A 23,433-nucleotide genomic window follows, 5' to 3' on the forward strand; every position below is an offset into this window, starting at 1 on the left:
GGAGGGCTCCGCGGTGGGAGGTGGCGGATCGCGGCCTGGTAGTCAAGCACTGGCGGAGGCGGCCGCAGGCTCAGGTAAGCGCCAAGGGCCGAGCCGCCTTCTCCGGCGGGCGGGCGGTGCAGGCTCGGCCCCGGCATGGCCGGTCCGGTCCGGTCCCCGGAGCTGGGCCGCGGCGGCGTGTGCTCGGTGCGGGGCCCAGCGGCCTGGCTCCGGCCTCCCTCCGGCCTTTGCGCCGGTGTGTGAGGAGGGGAGAAGCGCATCGGGGCAGAACCCGCGAACCCCCACTCGGGCCGCGGCCGTTGTACGCACTCGTTAATTTGCTTTTAAAGCAAGGCCTGCGTTGCTTGTCAGATGTGGACGGGGCCTCCGTGCTGCCGGGCGGAGGCGGCGGCTCTGTCCCCATCGGGTGTCCCACCGCACCCCGGCGGGGCCGGGCCTGGGCCCGGGGTTGCTCCGGGAGAGACGCGGGGGCCGCTGCTACGCGGACCCGCACGCACCTGGCTTAGTAAAGCACTTGTCCGCTCCGTTGCCTTTTTTTTTTGTTTGTTTGTTTTTTTAGGTCTTAAGTTATTGTTCACATGTAGGTTAGAGACGGCATGGTATCATGGGACTTCATTGTGATTTGGAATACTGACTTCTCACTGTTTGCTACGTATTGCCAGTATGTACACGATTACACTTAGCTTTGTGGGTGTGAGGCAAAACTGCCTATTTCCTGATGAGTGATCGTCGCTAATGCATTTAGCTTTTTAATTTAAAAAAAAAAAAAAAAGCCCCTGCTTTTTATGTTTGTGGGTCTTTTACAGTATTTTTCTCTGGTACAGTAACTCTGGGAAAATACTGTCAAAAGCTGCTTGGGTAGGAAGCATGTAATCACTAAGACTTCGTTAATGTCAGTGGTATCACAGCCTCGATTGTGCTTTTTTAAGTGACTATTAATTGAAATGACAGTAAGAAAGTAAACTTTCTAGAGTAATATGTTACCATTGGAATGGAACTTTAAATAAAATATTTAGGCTTAGAGCTTTAGATTCATGCATTGCTTTTCCTAGACTTTTTCTTTTTAAGAAGCGTCCTCATACATGATTCTTCTCTTACTGCTTAGTTCTTGCCTTCCTTTGCCGTGCATATGTGTGCTGTAAGGTCACAGAAGTGTAACAGGGCTTTTTAAGACACAGAAATGTGAAAAGCAATGCATTCCCAATAGTAATCTGTATTGTGTGTCATTGGTTCAAATATGTTATCAAAACAAAGTCTGTAAAACATAGGAACACTGAATACTAATTGAAAGGCAAAGCAGGGGCATACATCTCACTTGGTCTGCCTGCAGGTGATATGGCTGGGGATTTTTTTGTTGTTGTTGTTGCATTTGCTGTTAAATTCTATATCTGGTGGAAGTGATACAGTCCTTTTCCTGAATAAGAGCAATACAGCAATGTATTGTATTGTTATGTTAATGTGTAAAAGAGGATTCCTTCAGTGAGTAACATCTGTTTCTAATGAGGCAAATGGAATAGTCTGGGATTGTTGATTCAGAGGGAGTGATGCTTCTCCCTGGGAGGGGGTTTCCAGCCCCAGAGGCCAGGACATGCTACCACAAAGCATGACACTGGGAACAGGCTCTGCTGGACCTGCTGTTGTTTGGTAGAATTGGGTGATTCATACAACTTTGATAACTTTTTTTTTTTGGTAACTTATGCTAACTGCTTTGTATGTGAATACCCGTGTATCCAGTTTGGAATACAGTGAGGAAATTTTTAATTTTCACATAACTTCCATGTTTCTCCATGTGCAAGACACTTGAAGTTCTAAATTTGGTGTTTGTTTTTTTTTTTTTTTTAATTATTTATGTGTCTCAGTACTTCACTCTGACATTTCTTTGTGGGTTTTTGTAGCTCTTTTTGTGAGAAACTACAAATATTGGTATTTTACTGAGATACTCTCGGTGTTTGTCTGCTTTAAGTCTGAAAATATGACTTCAGAATGCTAGTGTTGTTGAGACCGTTTCCAGCACTTGGAAACCTACTGAAGTCTTTACTGCTTTCTGTGGTTCCTTGTTAGGTTATTAAATACTTTTTAAAAAGTATCAAAATTGTATGATCTCAGATAGAAAGAAAGAGGCCTCATTTGATAAAACAGAAGAGCTCTTCTGCTTGTAGAGGTGGTTGTTAAGACCACTCTGAAGTGATTATTTTGAAATGTTGTTTAATATCCTTATATGGAAACACTCTGTACATTTTTTTGTAGCATTTTCTTTGTGCTAGTTCCTATTAAGAAGGTCCCAGTCTCCTGCCTGTTCCTAACAGTTTACTTCTTGCATCCTGACAGGAACAAAGGAAATGACCCATTTTCCTTCCCCTCTTTTTCTCTGTCACTGGAATACTTTTCTTAGCAGAAGGCGGTAGGAGGGCATGTTCTCTGCCTCTGTATTTGTAGAGGAGGTAACTGTAACTGAATTTAGTGGTAATCTGCTGCCTTCGATTGCCCAACAGCACATTGTTTAGGATAGGAATTTGTTGGGATCTGAAATGAAACTTTGTTGTATTATCCAGTATTCAAAACCTGATTTGAACGTTCCTACACTGTAGCATAGTGTCCCTTTTTTCTGCTGGACCCGCTAAATGGGGTCCACAACTACAACTAAAGTTTCACTGCTTTTTGCAAATTGATGCGATTGTATCTTGTCTGTTTTTTTTCTCTCTGAAATATTTTGCGTGTGCTGCTTTGCTCATCTCATAATGATTGAATTAGTCCATTGAAAATCTAAAGAAAACAGAACAGCTATGGCTTGATCTGTTTTGTCTTAGTTGTTGTGTTGTTTGTTTTTTTTTAATTTTATTATGGAAAATTGATGAAAAATGAAACACCACAGTCTCCAGATGTGGGAGTATCCAGGGTATTGTCAGACGTTCCACTTCACGTTATTTTAATGTTTGACTCCACTGAAATCCTGAAGTCTGACTGCATACAGCTGTCATTGATGCGTAATGTGTTCTCGTCTATGACAAGTTATCACTTGTAAGCAATGCTGTAAGCACTATGGTTATTTGGTGCTGTAAGAAGATGTAACATATGGTATTTTGCCAATTCTAAGGTTTTGATTTGTAATGATGTAGTAAAGCTTCAGGAAGACAGCTCATGGTCATCTGGGGAAGTTTGTTGTTTGAATAATTTTCTAGGAAACCTCATGAGGGCAGTATTATGAATTGCAAAATGTGGTGAGGACTGAATGACTGAGGTTTCATTTGAACCTTGGTGCCTTATTTAGGTGTTGTGGAACAGCAGTTTTAATTTTTTTTTTCTTTTTCCAGCTAACTTTTAGTCAGCATATTTCTATTCTAACAAAATACAGTGGGAAATAACTAACTGGGTGCTTGTTGTACACAGACGTTTAAGTCCGCACAGCTGTCATGCTGTGATCAGAGCAGCTGTCCTGCAGCTTTAGCTACAACTATTTGGGCAGAGTAAGACAGAGAGTGAATGTGGTTTGCTTGGTAGGAAACAGGCTTAGTAAGTTATGTTTGTGGAATGATTTATTGTAAATTTAGCTTTTTCTGAGGTGGCGGACTAATTTTGAAGCCAGGTATGTCATAATCAGTTGACAATTTTGACTCTTCTGCCTTTTTAATCAAGTAGCTTTTTAATCAAGTGGCTGGGACTGTTTAGTTTGAGGAGGAGGAGGCTGAGAGGAGACCTCATCACTCTCTACAACTATTTGAAAGGACACTGTAGAGAGGTTGGTGCTGGTCTCTTGTCACAGGTAATTAATGATAGAACAAGAGGGAATGGCTTCAAGCTCCAACAGGGTAGATTTAGACTGAACATTAGGAAAGAATTTTTCACAGAAAGAGTGGTCGGGCATTGGAATATACTGCCCAGGGAGGTGGTTGAGTCACCATCCCTGGATGTGTTTAAGAGACGTTTAGTTGTGGTGTTGGGGGATATGGTATAGGGGAGAACTTTGTAGAGTAGGGTAGATGGTTGGACTCGATGATCCCAAGGGTCTCTTCCAACCTAGACAATTCTAGGATTCTAGCTTGGGTAATACTACAATGGATGTGACTATGTTGTCAGTTTAGAGCAGAAGTAATTAGAGAATTTGCCATACATATTTAAATCTGAATTGTTCCCCCTTCTCACCTTTAACTATAGGCAGCTGCTCTGGTGGCTTCTCATCTGGCAGTACTGTGAGAAATGGGCCAGAAGGTCGGTTTATGTTAATGCTCAGGCAGTGATTATTTATAAACTCTTCAAAACTCTCAAGTTATGTTACTGGTTTTATAGACAAAGGTGACAACAGAGGTTTCCAAATGTCAAAACAAGATGTGGACAGAGCAATGAGTTACATCCGTCAGTGAGGTTGTGACTGGCTTTAGGGGTCTGTAATGCTTGTTGGTTGGAGGCTGGAATGAGCCCTTGCATATTGGTCAAAGAAAAGTAAGCTCTGTTTTTTCAAAACCATTCTTAAGGTATGTTTTGGGGAATACCCAATTAGAGGCAGTCATAAGATGACGAGGAGCAGGACACCCCTGTTTTCCAGGTGATGGATGTATTAGGCTTTCATTAGCAAGCAAATGAACTGGGTATGGGGGAAAAGTAGTTGGAGGAGGAAAAAAAATATTTTCCTTGCTTACAGGGTGGCTGGTTTCTACACAGCTGCCAGGATTTGAAATGCTGGCTTGAGGGCAAATGAAATGCCATGTGAGCTGAAGATGCATTTTCTATAAATTTACGAGTTGCAGTTATGCTAACTTTGACTTTTCCTTTAGTCCGAAGCTTAGTATTCCTCTGCTAGGGTTTGAATGCCAAACTGCCGGTGTCAGAAACAGGACTGCGTCCTGCTAGAGCAGCTCCTGCTACCCAACAGGAAAGCATTTCTGCCTGAGCACACAGGTGCCTGTGCAGGTCACTTCCCCAGGCCAAGAGCTGCCTTGTCAACAAACCAAGCTGTGAAGTGCTCCTGCCGCTCCTGCCTTTCCTGTCAGCTCTCCGTGGCCGCTGTAAATAAAAGGGCCCCACTATTGCTGTGATAACTAATCTATAGCACAACTAACATCCTTGAGTAAAAAGATAAGGGCTTGCCAAACCCCAGCTGTTCTGGCTGTCTGAAACTAAAGAACAAATCTTTTTGATAGTCCTTCAGATCAGGGTGAGTTTTCATGTCCAGCGTGGGTTAGCCAAGTGCCAAGGTCCTGCAAGTTCGGTGTAGTGTTCACATTCATCCGTAGTGGTTTGACGTGACTGAAAATAATGTTATAACCTTTACCTGGAAATCCCATAGGTGTCCTGCTCTCAGGAGAATTTCTGTTTGTGGAAATAATTCTCAAATATAAGTTTTTGGACAACAGTTACATTACATTCATCTATTTCTAAACCATCTTTAAGAAACATATAAATTGTAAGTGGAAAGTGTAAAAATGGAAGGAAAATGGACCTCCTTATGCTATTCTGTACAGGGAGTTGGGAACGGAGAATATTCGAATTTCATGTTTTACTAGCTAATTACAGAGTCAGAGAACTTAAAAAAAAAAAAAAAATTACATCAGGAGTACCATGCATACTCAGCATCAGCTTTTGGTAGATATTTTTCCTTTTTTAAAGACAGGATGGATGAAATATCTTTAAGGATAGTGAATTTTAATATTTTCAGTTTCAAAGGAATCTGTTTTAAAATTTTTTAGTATTTAAATGAAGTATTCTGGTTTTGATAATCCTGTGTAATTTCTTTCCTGTGAATAGCTTTACGGAAGCAACCATTTTGATTGTGGCTTGTTTGTTCCAGTAATCTTTGAGTATGTCGCATTTCTTCCTACTAGAATCAAATGTAACTGTCATATGCAATTGATCAGTTCAAAATTAAAACGAATGTAGTCTTCAAGTCAGTAACATGGACTGTGGATTTTATTTTCCAGTGTCTGAAACTAGGAGTGACGAACATGTCTCAGTCCGGTGAAAAAGTAAAGGTAAAGACATGGCTGCATAGCCAAAATTTTGCTTAGAATCTATTCAACTTCTGAAAATACTCGTGGTTTTAGTGAATTATAATAGTGAATAAATGACACTTTATTGCTTCAGTTGCGTTTCTTAAAGGGAACTGTTTAGTTGAAACAGAGCTTGCATGTGAGCCTAGTAATAGGCTTTTGGGTGTTTGCCAGACATTCAGTGTTTGCTTACACATTTAGGATGGTGCCTTTACCTAAGGAAATTTCATTTGACAAACCTTCAGTTCTAATGTTTTTACCCATCTGGGTGGGTTTTAAAAGGATTGTTAGCAAATAACTAATTACCTTTTGAGGGATTTCCCCTGTACCCCCCTCTGCCCCACTGGAAGTATGGTATTGTAACAAAACTCTTCTCATAAACTCATCTGTGAAGAAAACATTTGGTTCCAGCTAGCTCATAGGTCCCTAAATCAAGTGACTGCAGTTCTTATTTAGGCTCCTGTTAAGATTTCAGTCAATTGGTAACAGATGGTGAAGCAGAATGCCCTTTTTATAGCCCAAATCTCTTTGATAAGTTTTTCAGGCACGTTTCTTTTTCCTGCTTTTGTGTTAGCAGTTAACCATTGTGAAGATAGGTGAACAGCTTAACAAGCAGAAGATAAATTCTCTATGATTCTGTCTTGGTAATCTCTGCATTACTATACAATGTTCTTGTTTTTCTACATGTGAGTGTATGCATTATTTATGTTTATAGAAGATAGTAGCAGCATGGTACCATATTTGTCAAACCAGGACAAGCAGATACCAAATTTAAACAGATATTTTTGACCTCTAGTTTAAAATCTCTGGGATTTTTAGCGATGTTTATGGTTTAAGATTCATAATAGCATGTTCTTGCAAGCTTGCAGATTAAGGAGAGACTTTTGTTTGGGTGCAGCCCGAGGTACTTACAAGATTTCTATTTATATCAGGCTGCTTGGTAAATGGGCCTGTTTCAAGGTCTGCCTTGCTATAGCAGCAAAAAATTGTTTCATTCTCTGTTTTTTCCATGTGCTTTATATACCTCTGCACTTTATTGTATAGGAGCAACTGAACTCTGTTTCAACTTTTTAGGGGGAAGGGGATCTCATTTATACTCAACTTTTGTTTTCTTGTCAGTTTTCCGACTCAGCAGGCTATGTGGGATTCGCCAATCTGCCCAACCAGGTTCACAGGAAATCTGTGAAGAAAGGCTTTGAATTCACACTGATGGTGGTTGGTAGGTGACTCGTTTAAGTATTTTTGACTGCTGAAGAGCAACAAAAAAATTTATTTCGTAGATATATATATGTCTTCCTACTTAGCAATTGACTGTTAGACAGAAGAAAAAGCTTTGAACCTCTATACACTCTCTAATTAAATCTCTTACTAGTTGGTTGTGTTTGGTAGGGGGGAGTATACATAGTGATTAAAGATCATGATTTTGAGCCAACAGGACATTCTTGTATTCCTGACTCATCATCAGATGGTAGGGATAGTTGCTTAATCTTTCTTTGACTCCCATTTCCCCCGCTGAAGGCATGAATGCACATGGTGAATATCTTGCTATTGAAATAGTGACGCCATTGTGTTTTCTACTGTTCTGGACTGACTCACTCTGGTTTTATAACTAAACTTTTAATTTGCCTGTTCTGTGAATGAGCACCTGTAGGAGTCTTTGGTGGAAAGTTGTTTAGTCACAAAGCTGTTTTAAGTGACATGTTGAATTATAACATTAAACTGATTCAATGCAAGTATACAAGTGCAAAGTGAGTCCATAGTACTATCACCTTTTTGTAGTAGTTACCTTGGAACTACATGTTACTGAAAAATGAAAATGAGATGTGTAACGCTTCCCTCTTAGTCTCTGTGCCCTGTAACACCATTTGGGATTATTTGGTGACAGAGCGTTCAGCAATGTCTGTAAAAAAAATAAGTAATTTGGGATAAGTGTAGAGTTTTTTTATTTCATGTAGTTTGTGATGATAAATACAGATAACTTCTCCATCTCTTAAGGTGAGGTTAGTAGCATCTAAAATAATAAGGCCAATTGTTCTAAATGCTGACTCCTTTGATCCTTCAGGTTAGGAAAAAAAGTGACTTCTTGAAATTCAGATTTAGTAATTGCATTTACAGGTTTAACTGTATTACTTTGATGTAGGACAAAATTTGTATGACCTGAAGTTCTAGAATTATGGAACTTCTCAGGTGAATTTTGAATAATTTTCTTACAATTTTGTTTCATGTTTCATAGGACCTATGTAGCCTAACTATAAGGGTGCAAAGCTCAACTGTTAGTTTGGGATTGCTTTATTCATTCCCCCTCCTAACAGTGTTCCAGGTTCAATTTCTAGCTTAGGAAAACCATAAAGCTCTCAGAAACTTTAAACGAGCATTAACAGCTCCTGATTTTGTAAATTTAAATGGAAAAAAGCTTTTATTTCCCTGAAGTAACCTAACTATCTCTAGATCTGTAGTCAGTGCTGTATGACCTTTCAGCTATTATTATGAAATCTATTACAGTAAACTTAGCATTTTCATGTAACATTTATAAAAAGACCAGAGGCTTGTTTTTCCTGTGTTTTTTGAAGTGTTTAGCTGAACCTTTGATGTTTTTATCTCAAAAACTAGGGTGGATCCTGATGAACAAATCATTTTTCCTTTATAATATGGGCTTGGGGAAAGAGGAGGTGCTTTAAAAAGCCTGGAGTAAAAGGTGTATATGCTTAATAACCTGAATTATTTTGTTTGTAGGTGAGTCTGGCTTGGGAAAATCCACTTTAATTAACAGTCTGTTCCTGACTGATCTCTATCCAGAACGTTATATTCCTGGAGCTGCAGGTAAATGTGGTTTTGCAGTTCCTCCAGCACATACCCTAAGAAATTTCATGTTCTTCCAGTTAACATTGCTTCATTCTGGTAACTTCACCCATAAGACCCTCTCTTCATGCTGTCTAGATGTATTTTTATCCTCTAAATTGTATTTTTTTGGAGCTGTCACTTTCTCATTTATATTCCTTTTCAAAGACTCAGCTTTTGTTGTTTCTTCATCAATTTTTATTAAAAAAACTAAGCCCCCAAACCTTTTAGGTGTCAATATACCTAGATGTGGTTTTGCTCTAATCCCCATTTCCTCTAATGTTATTTGCCTGTAATGTCTTAAATCCTGGTTAGAGGCGTAAATACCTTTTTCCAAAGAATCTAGCATGCTTCTGAGTATTATAATTTTATTTTTGCATATTGTCATGAGTAAATCGCCTTCTTTTAGTTCGTTGCTGCTTGTTTATTTACAAAAAAAATGCAGTGTTAAATTTTGACTAGCTAACTTTGGTTTTTTTCTTGAAAATATTTTATGTCATGTAGGCTACAATACACTGCAGATTGCATTTCCTTGTCTGTTGCTCTCTCCTGCAGGGGTTTCTACAGCAACTGATAGGCATAATAACAATCAAAATGTTCCTTTATTTTAGAGAAAATAGAGAGAACTGTTCAAATTGAAGCTTCTACAGTAGAGATAGAGGAGCGAGGGGTGAAACTGCGTTTAACAGTAGTTGACACACCAGGATACGGAGATGCCATTAACAGCCAGGATTGGTACGTGTGTAAATACTGCTTTGCTTGATCGAGTTTGTAGCTTACACAAACACTACTTTCATATGTCTGTCTCTCTGAAGTTAAGTGATTCAGCTGGTGGTCTTTGGATTACTTTGGTGTACTAAAAGGAAGCAACAGGTTCATTATTCTGAACATTAATGGAGCATTATCTTGAATTCATGGTAGAGGGTATTTTCTGAGTCTTTGCAGTTAAGCACAATTTTCTAAGCACTTCTGCATTTGGGGTGCTCATCTTCATATCCTCACTGACGTGATTTAGTTTGCGTGAGCCTTCAAATCAATTTTCTCTTACGATTTTTGTAGCCTAAAATGCACGTCTTGTAAAACCGTATTGCTTTGTGCAACTTCCTGTTTCAATTTTCTAATCGCTTTGTTTTTAAAAGATTTGGTTAGCGTTCTCTAGGCTGTCTTGTGTTTCTCCCTCAAAATTAATGGCCTTTCCTCCAGTAAGGTTCTCTGTGACAACCGCAGTCAACTTTTTGTCTCCGTAGCTGCTCTGATAGGGAGGAATTCTAATGGAGGGAAATTTTTTCGTGGTCTTTCTGTGTCTCTGGCCCATAGAGTTTCCATGTTTTTAAGACATTTCATTCCCTGTCCTTTATATGTACTATTAGCAATTTGGATAGAACTGCATATTTTATGACAGCGCTACTTTGTAGCTGTCTCTGGGCTAAATATCATTGATAATCTTTAGCAGCTGAAATAGTTGTCTGCCGATACACTGGACAACATACCTAATTACTTTAGCATAAAGCTTATGAAGAAAGAAAATGGTAAAGTAGCTATGAAGGAACTGGGAAGTTTGTAACAAAATTAGAATTAATAAGTTTGTTCATAAATGTAATTTCCAAATTATCATCCTTATGCACTTTTCTTTAACTGTGGAAAACTGATCCTGTGATAACATTTTTCAAATTAGATATATTAACATGCTTATTAGGATGCCTGAATTATTCCAGTACAACTAGAAGCTAAACTTTGAATTTCCACATGATTGTCTTGTAAGAATTGCTAACAATATTTACTTTGCTTAGCCTTTAATTTTTGTTGATGCTTTTTTGCAGTGGTAATCCTAAGGCAAATAGTCACTGTGCAGAGAAAGGGAACATAAAGCTAATACTGCTTGATTTAAGCTCTTCCATATAAGTTAAAGATCAGGGAGGCAAACAGCTGATAAAATAAACATCTATAATGCCAATGGAATGTTTTGTAGTATTTTCTTGACAGAATGCTGTGTTATCTGGAGCATTGTGATGAACATTGTTATTAGACATGGTTTTTCTTTTCTTTCTATGGTGTTCTATAGAAACACAGCAAAAATGAAGGCAGTGAAGTTATACTAAATTAAAGTTTGAAAGTGAAGCTGTAGTGAGATTTTTGTTTTCCTACTTTATTAAGTTAAAGATAATTGAACTTTGAGAGTAACACTAAGGCATCTTTCTGGTCTGCAGTACGGTCTTGCTTATTTTGTGCACTGTTGACTAGAGCTTCCTTCCGCTGGAGCTAAGAGCTCTGCAGCTCATGTATTGTGTTACATAGAGCTCTTCCTGTTGATTGTGTTCTAATGCCTTTTGTTTATTCTGCTAAAATGTTTCTTAGAGACCTACGTGTTCAGATTTTTCCCCTTTCTTTTTGGAGGCTTGCTGAATAGAGTCATTCCATGATGATTCAGACCCAGTAGAACAGTTTACTGCTTTATACTTTGTTTTCTGTGACAAATCCTAAACATCAAAATACATTACAGGAACAAATAGTACTTATACTACAAAATAAAAGGATACAGTTAATTTTAATTGTCTCTCTCTAGTATCATTTTCTTATGTCACATAAAAAGAGTTTGAGCCACGATGAGCGTCATTTTGACAAAGTCTGTTAATCTTTACAGGATGTCAGAGGGACTTGGATGGATAGACTCTTTGTTTCAAACTATAGTCAAGACTAACCCAGTGCAGCTGCCACCCTTCCTTGCTAGTTCAGAGGAAGCAGTGAGTTTGTGTTCTTGAACTTATGTTTGTCTTCAGGAGCATTTGCTGCAATTATGGTTAACCGGTAGATGGTGCTGATCTTGATCCAAATTTTATAAAGCACTTTTCTGGGGAAAGCTGCAATTTGTGCAGGCTACCTGTTTTTCAAGGTGATAATTTCACTAAGGTTATTTTTGAACAGAGGTAAATCAAACGGACGCAATGTCCCTAGGAGGCAGCAATTGCTGATACTGTTTCAAATATCTTTTTCCTGAGTAGGTTTCCTATTGATGAAAGGGCTTAATTTTAGAATTTGACTTTCTGGGTTGGGAGATGGGGGTCAATTTTTGTGTATTTTTCCATTGCAGAAGAAATGCTGGTAAGGATTATGTGTTGTCAAGAGTTTGTCTAAGGGGTCTCCTGGATTGGAAGAATAACAGTGTTGGATTGGCAAATGAGTTGTTATAGATTTAGTACAAAACATTCTGTAAAGTAGATTGTTTTATGTTTTCCAAATGCTATTGTACTTAAAACAGCCTGTAAGAAAAGGTGGATGCTAATCGCATATAACCATAGTTAATTTTTTAGATTCTGTGTGAAGCTCTTGGCATCAATTTAGGTGTGTGTTTGGACAATAGTAAAACTCTGTAAGGTGGGAGGTTTGAAGCATACAATGGCTCTTCATGCAGGAGGACATTGGCATCATGAGAGAAGCATTTCCTTAAAGTAACATCTTTCATCAGACAGAAAGGATCTAAGGAGGGGAAGAAAAAGAAATTGCTTCATGCACAGATTTGGGATCAAATCTGGCATCAGAAGGATGGTTGACGAAAACGGTCTACAGATTAACTTGTTACATAGTGCTGATCACATTCCTTGTTTCATCTTGGTTGTAGTGTTGTGGTTCGTTCTTTGATAACTGCTTTCTGGCTGCTGCTAACTTGCTTTTTTTATGGACTTAAGTTGTATTCTGTGGTTTTTGGCAGCTTGGTAATATTGTTCATTTTCCCCCAATGGGTTTAAATGCAACAGTTGTGTTGTTTGGTGTTACAATACAGGATGTGCTATCTCCTCAGTAATGACAGCACAGTGGTGTAAGCCAGGTGTTTCCCGGAAGTCAGAAGGTACAGGACACTAATGCCATATTTATAGGGAAAATTATAGCTGTTAGAGCTAGAAAACTGCACGTAAACTAATGACATTGCCAGATAAATGTGTGATAGTTGCTTCCCCATTGTTTGTGCTTGGTTTCTGTCCTAAGATTTGTGTGTCTTCAGTCTCGTTACCTTTCACCAGCAAAGAGGAGAGTATCTACGATCAACAGGAACGTAAAACATGTTGTCCTTTTTCAACACATTTAGGCATTAAGATGCTAGTTCTTAGAGTTGAGCAGCACTAAAGTTAAAACCCAATAAATTCCATGTTTTCCTGTGTCATCTTCTGTAGAATGACTTAGAACGGTGCAAGTCTTGCAAAGGTATAAACGTGTATATATATTCTACTATGGATTTATTCCTCCTAAATCAAAAATCTTACTCAGCTTTGGAAAATCAAATTCCCTCCAGGTTCTCTTCCATCATTCTTGTTACTTTCTTTCATTAACTTCATTACAGGCACACAGCCCAGGGTTGAACTTTGCTGCCTGTCACAGTATTTGCCATCATTCTATGTGTTGGTTTTCCAGATTACTAATTCTTTTTTTTTGTGTTCTCTTGTCCGTTTCCTGCTTAAATTTCTCTAGTCAAATTTCACTTTCTCAACAACAGAAATGCTGTTTTCCAAGTTAAGCTTTCTGCTCCCTTTTTCCCAAAGTAGTTTAAGATATGTTCATGACACACAATCATCTGCCTAATCTTATCTTCATCAGTGCGTTCATTTCCCTTTCCCTGCACTACTTAATATAAAGTGTCCTTTTATATTAATGTTGTTTACAGGTGTCTACGTTCTCTGGAATATCTTAATTTTCTTAGTAATGCATTGTGTTTTCATTTCTCTTTGGTCACTGCTTTTTGTATCTGATTAATCTATATGATTGAATTTTGTCTTCCTTTACTTCTTTGCAGGGCATATTTTAAATTGCCTTGAACTAAATAGGAATTATTTTTCTTTGCCAACAGAAAAAGATTCTGTAAGGTAACAGAAATAGCTTAATAAATCATGTGATGCTGTAGTGCCTGACTTGCAAACGTATTTGTACTTAATTAAAACAGACTAGAATACCAGAATTTTCATAGGTAACTATAGAAACCTAGCTGTAGGGTCAGGTTTGTAAATCAAGAGGATATCCGGGATATGTCCTCTGTCAGCTGGTTTAAAAACAAATCCTCACTCCCTACCCCAAGAAAAAAAGCAGAAAAATCCTCAATCTTCTGTTCCTGTCTGTGTTGTCTTGGTGCACTGAGTGCTTTTTTTTTCTGAGCTTGCACTTGAACTTTTTATCCAGTGGACAGCATAACACTTGAAAGTAGCTCTAGGTGTAAATAGACACGGTGGTTGCTGTGAAAATATCTTTTTGCATTCTCAAAATACTTTTCCTTAGGAATAGATACAATGCTAGGAAGTTGAATTTTTGTAACAGAAATGTTCTTAGTAAAGGTGTGATTCTCCTCCTTATGTTCTTATCTTTTTATAACTCTTTTTTTATTATTTTAAAGCTGATCTAAGATGCCTCTCTTTCTCTCCCCCCTGCCCCTCCCCATACCACAGCTTCAAAACAATTATCCAGTACATTGACAACCAGTTTGAAAGATACCTTCATGATGAGAGCGGTCTAAACAGGCGCCACATTATAGACAACAGAGTCCATTGCTGTTTTTACTTCATCTCTCCCTTTGGGCATGGGTAAGAAAAAGCTCTTGAGCTCTTGTGTTTTAGGGTGTTATATTGTGTTCATAAGTCTATTCATTACTTGCACTGGAAACTTAACTTTGATTGAGTTACTTCCTACACCATCAGTTAGCCAGTGCAATTAAAACGGTCTTTGGGGATTAATGCTCTCCTCTGCTTTGTCCCCTTTTTGGCATTTAATGTTGTTTTGAAGCAGTCAGTATTATGTTGTTTATCACCTAGAAACATAAGAGCTTATAATATCCGATTTATCTTATAGTGGCAATTTTAATCGCAATTCAACCTTTATATAACCAAGATGATAAGGAAGTGCTCTGTCTTAATTTATTCTGGAAATACTATTTATGTAGATACTTGAAATAAATAACTTTTAATACCTTTGGTCTGTTAAAAACTAACCAAACAAAAAACCTGTGCCTTTTTCCCTCTTTTTTTCCCTTGTTGGCAGGCTGAAACCATTAGATGTAGAATTCATGAAGGCTCTTCATGGAAAAGTCAACATTGTCCCTGTGATTGCCAAGGCTGACACACTGACGCTGAAGGAGAGAGAAAGGCTGAAGAGAAGAGTAGGTCTAACACTTGATCATAAGAACAATGCAACCCTTGCAATGTTAAAGCCAAATATAAATTCAAACTGAAGAGGGGTGAATGATATTGGCCAAGGACCTAGTCTTCAGGAAGTGTGAGGTGGGAAATCTTTGCTGAAGTCAGATGTGCTTTACTACTTACACTTGCTGAGAATCTGGCTGTTCTCGGCTTCATCTATTTTAGCAAGCAGCGCACACCAATAAAGCCGGTCTTGAGAAAAACGATTTGTAACAAGGGCTCAGATCATCCTGAAATGCATGTAGTGTAGATATTTCAGATTAGCTCTCACTTAGTCTAGTGGACTGAATGCCCATTAGTGGTGGGAGTGCATTAGATGGGTTCTGAGAGTATATCTTTAGGTTTAGTTTCATCCAAAAGAAACTTGGTTTGCGTACTCTAGTTGTGCTGCATGGTTTGTAGCAAAAGGTGGTTAAATAGGGATGATTGGAAACTTGCTTAATAAGTGCACCCATGATACAAACTAAAACACTGATATACAGGCAGGACGGTTAGGCTAATATATTAGCAGGATGCTCTTTGTAGCTCCATTGTTACAAAAAAATGTATGTCCTCTTGCATGCATATCTTCCTACTAGGTTACCTGTTCATGTGAAATACCAGGACATACTCAGGATTGTATTGGAGAGAGGCTTTCTAGGCAGTGGTAGTAAAATAAGTCTTTTTGCGTTGGAAGATTTACTTGCTGTCTTGAAATGTTTTTTTGCCAAATCTTTCCAAGACAGGCTAGCCTCTGCCAAATATGACATTGTAGTGAATTCTACAGGAATAAAGTATGTGTTTGTCATTGTACAAGTCTTTCACTTTAATTGCCATTTAATCTCATCATAGAATAATCTGGCCAACTAATGTAAATATTTAATCTTTCCTTGTTTATCATCTTTGATTCAGAATGACTTCATGTACCTTCTTAAAGAAACGGGCAGGTGATGAGATTGTATTATGTTGAGAGGTGGTTCAGTGACATTTGAGATCACAAACTTTTTTCAGGTTCTGTTGACTCAAACCCAGCACATTCAGTTGTAGTCTTAACAGACTTGAACCCTACAAGGCCTGTGAATTTTTACAAGTTTAATAACTTATGCCTTGGGTAGTATAGAGATAATTAGTATTTCTAAAATGCAGTCTATACTTTGCACCAGAGTATGCAAACTTTTTTTCATGCTAAGATTATATCTTGATCTTTTATATTATATCTTAATATCATTTTTTACTACCACTTTCTGATTTTCACGGAGGGCATGACATGTTTCAATTGTGATCCTTCCAGTAGTCCTTCAGAATGGTTATTGGATCTTTATTCCAAGGGCTTTTGGAGGAGGGTATTTTTCTGTTTTCTTGAAGTGGAAACACAACTTGATTTAACAGAGAGAGTAGTACAGTTAAAATCATGCTTACAAAACAGCGTATTAGCTGTACTCAACCTGAATTCAGAGGAGTTGTTTGGGTGTTTCCTTGAGTGGACCAGTGCCACAATCAAAGATGTGACCGTGGTTTGTGTAGGCATGTAAGCAACTACAGTTTGGCAAGGTGAGGTACTATTGGCATTGCTGTTGTGTTTGTGTAAAGCTCCGTGATGTAAGAAGACTTGCCCAAGAAATGGAATAAATCCTCTATATCTGAGAAATTTTAAAGTGGGGACAGTTGTGACTGTATGAACCTGGTCTTCAAAGCAGGCAAACATTTTTGCTGGAGAGGGGGAAGAGGTAAAAGTGGGGAAAAAAAAAAAAAAAAAAGAAAAAAAGGAGGTCATTCATTGAGTTAAAAAGGGCCTCTAGATCTTGCTGGGACAAATTCTGGCCAGGGTCTTGTGCTTTTATTTTGTTCCTCTGCAAATGCTATGAGGAGATGGCAGGTACTGCAGGCAAATTGAAAGAACTCGTTGGGAAATAACAAAGGCTGCTTATGTTGGTTTTACCGCTTCTTTTTTTCTGTGGCTGTACTGACTTGGTGAAGGATTTTTATCTGATGATAATACTGTTTGTGGAGCTGCTGCTCTTTACAAAGAAACTGTATTTTATCTTTCAGCAGTGTACTTCAGGCTCAATTTTTGTATGTGCTTAGTTTTTGGTTCAGCATTCAGTAGCAAAATGATTTTGAAAGGTTTGAAGCGGGCATTTTAGTGGAACCTTAATTATTTGACAATATAATTTGCTGGGAATCTGAATGTTCTGCTTTGTCCGTTCAAATACATAAAATATACTGATTCAAAAATAGGTTCTTGCTACAGTCATCTTTCGCAAAAGCAGTTCTTAAGTGAAATGAAGAGGAAGATACACTTACCACGTCTCAATACTTGCTGTAATTGTTTTGGGACTCTTTCTTCTGTGCTCCTTTTATCCACTGCTTGTTTGCCCCTCCTAGGGTCAAGCATAGCATAGTGCAAATGCTGTTTGACATTTGCCTCTGTGTATTGTTTACACCGGATTTTAGCTGAAACATGGCAGTAGTGCAAACAAACATGTTTCCCAATGTGCTTTTGGAATTGCTTATTTTTCAGTACGGTTCTGTAAGCGATGTTAGATTGAGGATGTATGATGTACATCTATTGTGGAGGATGGAGAGGAATCCCAGTTTACATATCCTGTGATGAACAGGTTAATTTAAAGGCAATCTCTTGACATATTCAGTGCTAATCCATGTCTAGTTCTTTGTAGTTTGAGCAGAGTTACTTTTAACTAACTAGTCTTTAAAACAGCCTTGACTTACATATATGGACACCACACTTACGCACTGGCTAAATATAACGAGATGAATGGCGCTGATGCTGTAGTCTGAGGGAGTGGTTAGGAAACAGGTAAACAAGTCTCATTATTTCTGTACTGTTGGCAAAGGTCAGTCTGCAAACTGAGTTTATACTAAGTCAAATGTATCATGTGGTTCCAAAGCTTTGAAAGTCTAGCTACTGTATATTGTTCTAACTCAAAACGTCTTGGCTAAAAGAATCTCTAATCAAGAATAAGAATCAAAATCCTGCTTTGCTGACGCAGCTTGAAGTCTTATTTTTTTTAGATGTTTCTGCCATTTGGCCATCAATCTAAAGTAAAATGTTTTTGTTTTGCTGCTTTGGACTAAGCAGCACGATCAGTTTGTGGTGCTCGCAAAGGAAACCCAGCTTGGAGTAATTCCTGTTTGGTCTTTCTGGAATTCAAAGTTATTTTTTAAAACTCTTGAGTGGGAAGAAATGCAAGGCAGTTTCACAAGCTGTGCCATGCAAGGCTGCTAAGGAAACCTGCTCAAAAGAATGACTTCATGAGAGGAGAGCTAATATTTTGACTTTTTTTTTAATTTCCCATGGGAAGGCTAATCTTTAGGAACACAGAATCCTCTGAGGCCAATAAAATTCTGATTTGAAGAAGCGAAATGCTGTTTCATTGTTAGGACCATAAAATACAGTTTGTTTTTATTGCAATTCTTTTTCCTTTCAGGAAAGCACTAGGTTTAACAGCTGTAATATATTATTCTAGCACCCCTTGTTGTCGACTTTCCCGTTATTGTTTCACTTGCATTTTATCTTTAAGATCTCAGCCAGGTTAAATGTGCTTTCTTGTTTTATGCAGCTACTTAAAGGCATCGCAGTGCAGTGCTGCCCCACCTATCCCAGCTGTGCATCTTTTATTATCATTTGGTGACAATTTAGTTATCTTCCATTTTGCAAAACAGTAGCAACATGCATTGCTTTAAATGTAATTCTGTGAATGTATCTGCTAATTGCTTATTGGCAACACTTGCTCCCAAATGTCTTTTCTTTTAAAAAATATTGCTCTCTGTGTAGGTGGGGGCTCATAATATTTTATTCCCTGTGTGAGCGTGTGTGAATGCGGGGGATGTTTATATACCTGGCAGGAAAACATTGTCATGGGAATAGCTGTGGTTCATACACGGTCATTCCTCTTCTAATGGTGTGAGGGATTGTTTTATTTTAAACACCTGTTTAATAATCAAGCTGTGGTTGGACAAGTTTCATTAATACCGTAGCGATCAGTCGCCATCACAACAGAGGATGGCGGAACCCAACAATACTATGGGAAAGCTCATTAAGACCTCTCGTCCATTTGAAGTCTCATTGTATTTGTATTATCAGGTTAATGTCCAGTTATATATGTAGTAATGACAGTACAAGTCCTTGCATAGACTTTTCTGAATGGGTTTATGATAACCTCGATGTGTGTCCTGTGTCGTCGTTGTTCCCTGCCCTCCCCCCGATTTTGCCCAAACTTTGTCTACTATAGGAGCTCATTACTGCAGCAGTGCTGGTTGTGGGGTTCCAGTTGCAACTCGTTAGGGAATACTTATCTAGAAAGTTGGCACAATTAACCTTTTTCTTCTGAGAGACACCCAGGATCCCTTTGAGAAAAGTTATTGTGGGATCTCGGCATTCTTCATGCTCTCCTCATACTATCACAATTTCGTTAGTGAAAGAAAATCTTGTCAGTGCATTTGGTGGGATTTCTGACTTAAGCATTTTAAATAGCATGGCAGCAAAAGTGTTCTGCTCAGTTTTGAAGACAGAACTGACTTGTACCACCTTTTGAAACTGCCAGAGGCCTGGGGTTGTGCTAGCTGCTTACCCCTGTCGTGATTTAATTAGGAAAAGAATGTATACAGGAATACAGAGAGCATATTTTTTGTGTTAATCTCAGACATTAGTAACAAAAAGAAAAATGGTTTATGGGTGTTTTTTCTCTTAATGGATTTTAAATAACTTTCTCTAGTTTAAGTGGATAATAAGCTTTTGTCTTTTTTGTTCAAGAGACGATAGGCACTCTTAAATTTTTATACATGTCAAAGTATATTTTCATGCATTTGATATGAGCTGCATGGTTTTGATGCTGTAACTAATGAATCCTACAAATTCATTGATTTTACATTTTTTTAATATTAACTTCTCTTTGGTTTTGTCTGCTTCTGTATTATGCTCCATGTTAAACTTCTGGTTTTTTTTTTTTTTTAATTATTTACTTGCTATGTTTTCTAAAAATGCATTTGTCTTTTGTGCCTCTTTAAATCTTTAAGCTTGTGTTATTTAGCACTTTGGACATTGAACCAAGTGCATGTTTGTTAGTCTTCAAAAAGTGCTGTGCAAGAGTGCATTGTATTACAAGTATTTTAGTAGTTTTGCAGCTAACATTCGTAGCAACTAGTGTTCTAATTCTGATCTTTATTCCCCAAGTACAACTACAGATTGTTGTCTGAAGTCCTTGATTGCATCTTGATATGTTTATTTTAAATCTTTATTTCCCTATCACTGCACAAAAATACGCTAGTTAAGGTCATATGCAAAAAACATACATTAGGAATGTCACAAAACATTGTTAGTCAGTGAATCTGTTTCTCTTTGAGTGGACAGACAGGTGAGCTGCTGTTTGTGTTTTAGCCATTTCTGATTTTGCAGATTGTGTCACAGATCACAAACAGTTTAATTGAGAGGTAATCTCAGCAAATGGTTTGGCTTTTTAAAATGCCTGTTAGTAATCTGTTTAAAAGAGAACCTATGTAGTTAGCAAATCTCAACAATGTTTTTAAGATACTTTTTTTGCAATAGTAAAATAAAATATTTAAAATCCAACCCCTGTCTAGTGTAGGTTTCCTTTCTTCATTTTGAGTTTTCTAGATGTGACAGACTAGTAAATCAATTGTATATATTTTTAACTTATCTCTTCAATAAAATAAGAATTTATTATTCCTTTTTTGTAAACTGCAGGTTCTGGATGAGATTTCTGAACACGGGATTAGGATTTATCAGCTCCCTGATGCAGATTCTGATGAAGATGAGGAGTTTAAAGAACAAACCAGAGTTTTAAAGGCAAGTTTCACACCTAATTTATTATTTTGCTGTAGTAGTTCTTCAAGCCCACAATATGCTTAAAAGTACTTTATTCCTTTATAACATTTTGAAAATGCAAGTTTTCTTTGGATGCTGACACTGAATTATAGATCTTCTTATTCCAGTCTCTGCTTCATCAGAATTCCAGATGTAGTGTGTCACGACTTCCTTTTCTGTTCTCTTTTAAATGTAAGCAGCTCTTCACCAAGAACTGTGATTTGCAGTCTGTTTTCTGACTCAAAGCTTTTAAGGTACAAGCAAAAAGAGAGAATGTGCACGTTATGGTTACTATACTAATTAACAAATTTCCTCTTGTTAGAGCAGATAATAAAGGTTTTACTGAAGTCACTTCCTCTTTGTGCTTGCAAAGGTGCTTGAAGAACGTATCTGAAATTCTCTCTCTAGCTACATTAGCCTGTATCTGAAGTATGTTTCTGTTGGCTGTTTTCCATGCATGATGTTATGTCAGATGACACATCATGCCCAGACTGTACTTCAACAAGAGTCAAGTGTTCCTAAAGCAAAGCGTCATTTCCTTTTGTGCCTCTGTTAAGACCAACCGATCCTAACAAACCCACAGGTGTTAATAATGAGAGGTTGGATTGCTGGGAACAGGATTTGTTGATTTTTCTGATGTGGAAGGATTTTAGTAGAGTGCATTTATCAACGTTTCTTTTCCCCCCTCTCTTGTCTGTTAGTTAAAAGTCCTTATGCTTTCCTTAAAAGAAAAACAAAAAAAACCCCAACCGATCAACAATCAAAACAGTCTTGTTTTGCTGTCTCTCAACTAGGCTAGCATTCCCTTTGCTGTTATTGGATCCAATCAACTTATTGAGGTGAAAGGGAAAAAAATCAGAGGCCGTCTGTATCCCTGGGGAGTTGTTGAAGTTGAAAATCCAGAGCACAATGATTTCCTTAAGTTGCGCACAATGCTGGTGTGAGTAACGGTAAAATTATCCCATCTCCTGTGGTGATGTAACTGTTACAATGACTAGAGAGTTACAAGAACTGAACTCCTTAATTCAAATCTAATGGCAGTGTAGAGTGACTTTCGAGCCCCCGGCAGCTTATTTTGCTGCTGTAATCCTCTGGTCTCTGACCTGAGAAAATATTTTCTATATTTTACATTGTCAGGTACATGTGACAGTTTTTATGCCTTATGTGAACTGATTTGATGGCTTTATATGTAAATTGAAGTTTCCTTATAGTGCAGTGGGTGGGGCGGAGAGTTTTTTAAAATATTACTCAAAGTGATTGATTAAATTGTCAAGAGTATTCTGAAGGCAAAGCTCCATTTTCTTGGCAGTATAGAAAATCCTGTTTTGAATATGATACCCTGCCCCTTTTTGATTTTATCTGATATGGCTATTCTGCCTGTGTAGATGGTTTTAAGTGATTTATTTTTTTTTTTAATGAAATCTCGGTATTGTTGGAAATTGAATTCCGTTGAAGATTTCCGATTTCAGTCTCCACTGGGTGGGGATTGCCCTCTGCTGGTCATTGGTAGCACACATTTTTTTTTCCTCTTTTTTGACAATTGAAAGTTGTTAGGCAATGTCAGCTGTAATGCGATCCAATGAGCTCCACCTAGTTCTCAGTTACAAATTATACTTAATAGCACTTAAGAGTCAAAAAATACTTTAGGATTTCTCTTTCTGAATAACAGTCTTCACAATGTTCTTACACTCCAAAGCCTTGTATAAACAACTCCTCTTCTTGTTTACTGATTACTTTATAGAAGTAGCATACTTTGTGTCTTTGAAGAATATTAGTGGGAGGGCTCTTAAGTATGAATTAAAGACCAATAAACATGAAAGCTGTGTTCTGGCTAGCTTTATGGCAGACTTGGTCTGTAAGGATTGTATTTCCAGTAAATACATTCATTATTTAAAACAAAAATAGAAGATAAAAGGGTGTTTTTCTTTCCTTTGACAAGAAGAACAAAGTGTTCAATAGCCCTTTGCATGTTCTAGAACGCACATGCAGGACCTGCAGGAGGTGACCCAAGATTTGCACTACGAGAACTTCCGTTCAGAGAGGCTAAAACGAACTGGCAAGTAAGTATGTGTGTGCCTTTGGGCTCTGCTGCTTGTGAGTCTCTTCTTTGTCCACTGTGATGTTGGACTTGCTCTTCCTCCTAACTAATCCCTCCTGTAACTAATTATTTATCATGAGATTTCAATCTATGGAGTTACTGAAACTTGTATGAAATGTTTTTCTTGAAGAGGACTAATATCTAGCGAAGTGCCATGCTTACAAGCAGCTGTTCTTGTTTTCATATCCATTCCCCTTTCTCTGTGCTTTTAATTGGAATGCACATAAAGAAGCAGTGGGCTGCAAGCAAGATAAGTTTGTATTTAGTGATGTATGCTTAGAAAAAGTAAACTCTAGTGGGCACATTTAAATGGGTCCCATCCTATCTGATTAGACAGGATGTTGCTCTTCCAGCTATTGCAAAGCTGCATTGGCAGCTGTTCTCTTGTGCTTTCATATAAAGTTAAAGAGAGAAGTTTAGGCCAAACAATCTTTTCTTGGTAACGTGTGTAGGTTTTGTGGATTTTTTTTTTTTTTTCTTGGTAAGGTTTCTGTCCTTGGCAGACTTAATGCAAAATGT

The 23,433-nt window shown here is 37.9% G+C and overlaps 1 protein-coding gene across 3 annotated transcripts in view; it reads left to right on the plus strand.

Moving 5' to 3' along the window:
* LOC309678412 (septin-2) overlaps nt 1-23,433 on the plus strand; it is a 46,341-nt gene continuing 22,908 nt past the window's right edge. For 2 of the 3 annotated variants that reach the window (XM_082491437.1, XM_082491435.1), the window contains exons 1-10: nt 1-74; nt 5,913-5,963; nt 7,101-7,200; nt 8,715-8,801; nt 9,431-9,554; nt 14,246-14,380; nt 14,835-14,952; nt 20,697-20,798; nt 21,611-21,756; nt 22,793-22,876. In XM_082491437.1, the coding sequence (XP_082347563.1) occupies nt 5,937-5,963; nt 7,101-7,200; nt 8,715-8,801; nt 9,431-9,554; nt 14,246-14,380; nt 14,835-14,952; nt 20,697-20,798; nt 21,611-21,756; nt 22,793-22,876 (923 nt within the window). In that variant the 5' untranslated portion in view covers nt 1-74; nt 5,913-5,936. Of the gene's footprint in view, nt 75-560; nt 662-5,912; nt 5,964-7,100; nt 7,201-8,714; nt 8,802-9,430; nt 9,555-14,245; nt 14,381-14,834; nt 14,953-20,696; nt 20,799-21,610; nt 21,757-22,792; nt 22,877-23,433 lie in introns of those variants that run through there. The other variant, XM_082491436.1, reaches the window with a different exon arrangement.

Source organism: Vanellus vanellus (genome assembly GCF_965231255.1).
Source record: "Vanellus vanellus genome assembly, chromosome: 16".
NCBI lineage: Eukaryota > Metazoa > Chordata > Aves > Charadriiformes > Charadriidae > Vanellus > Vanellus vanellus.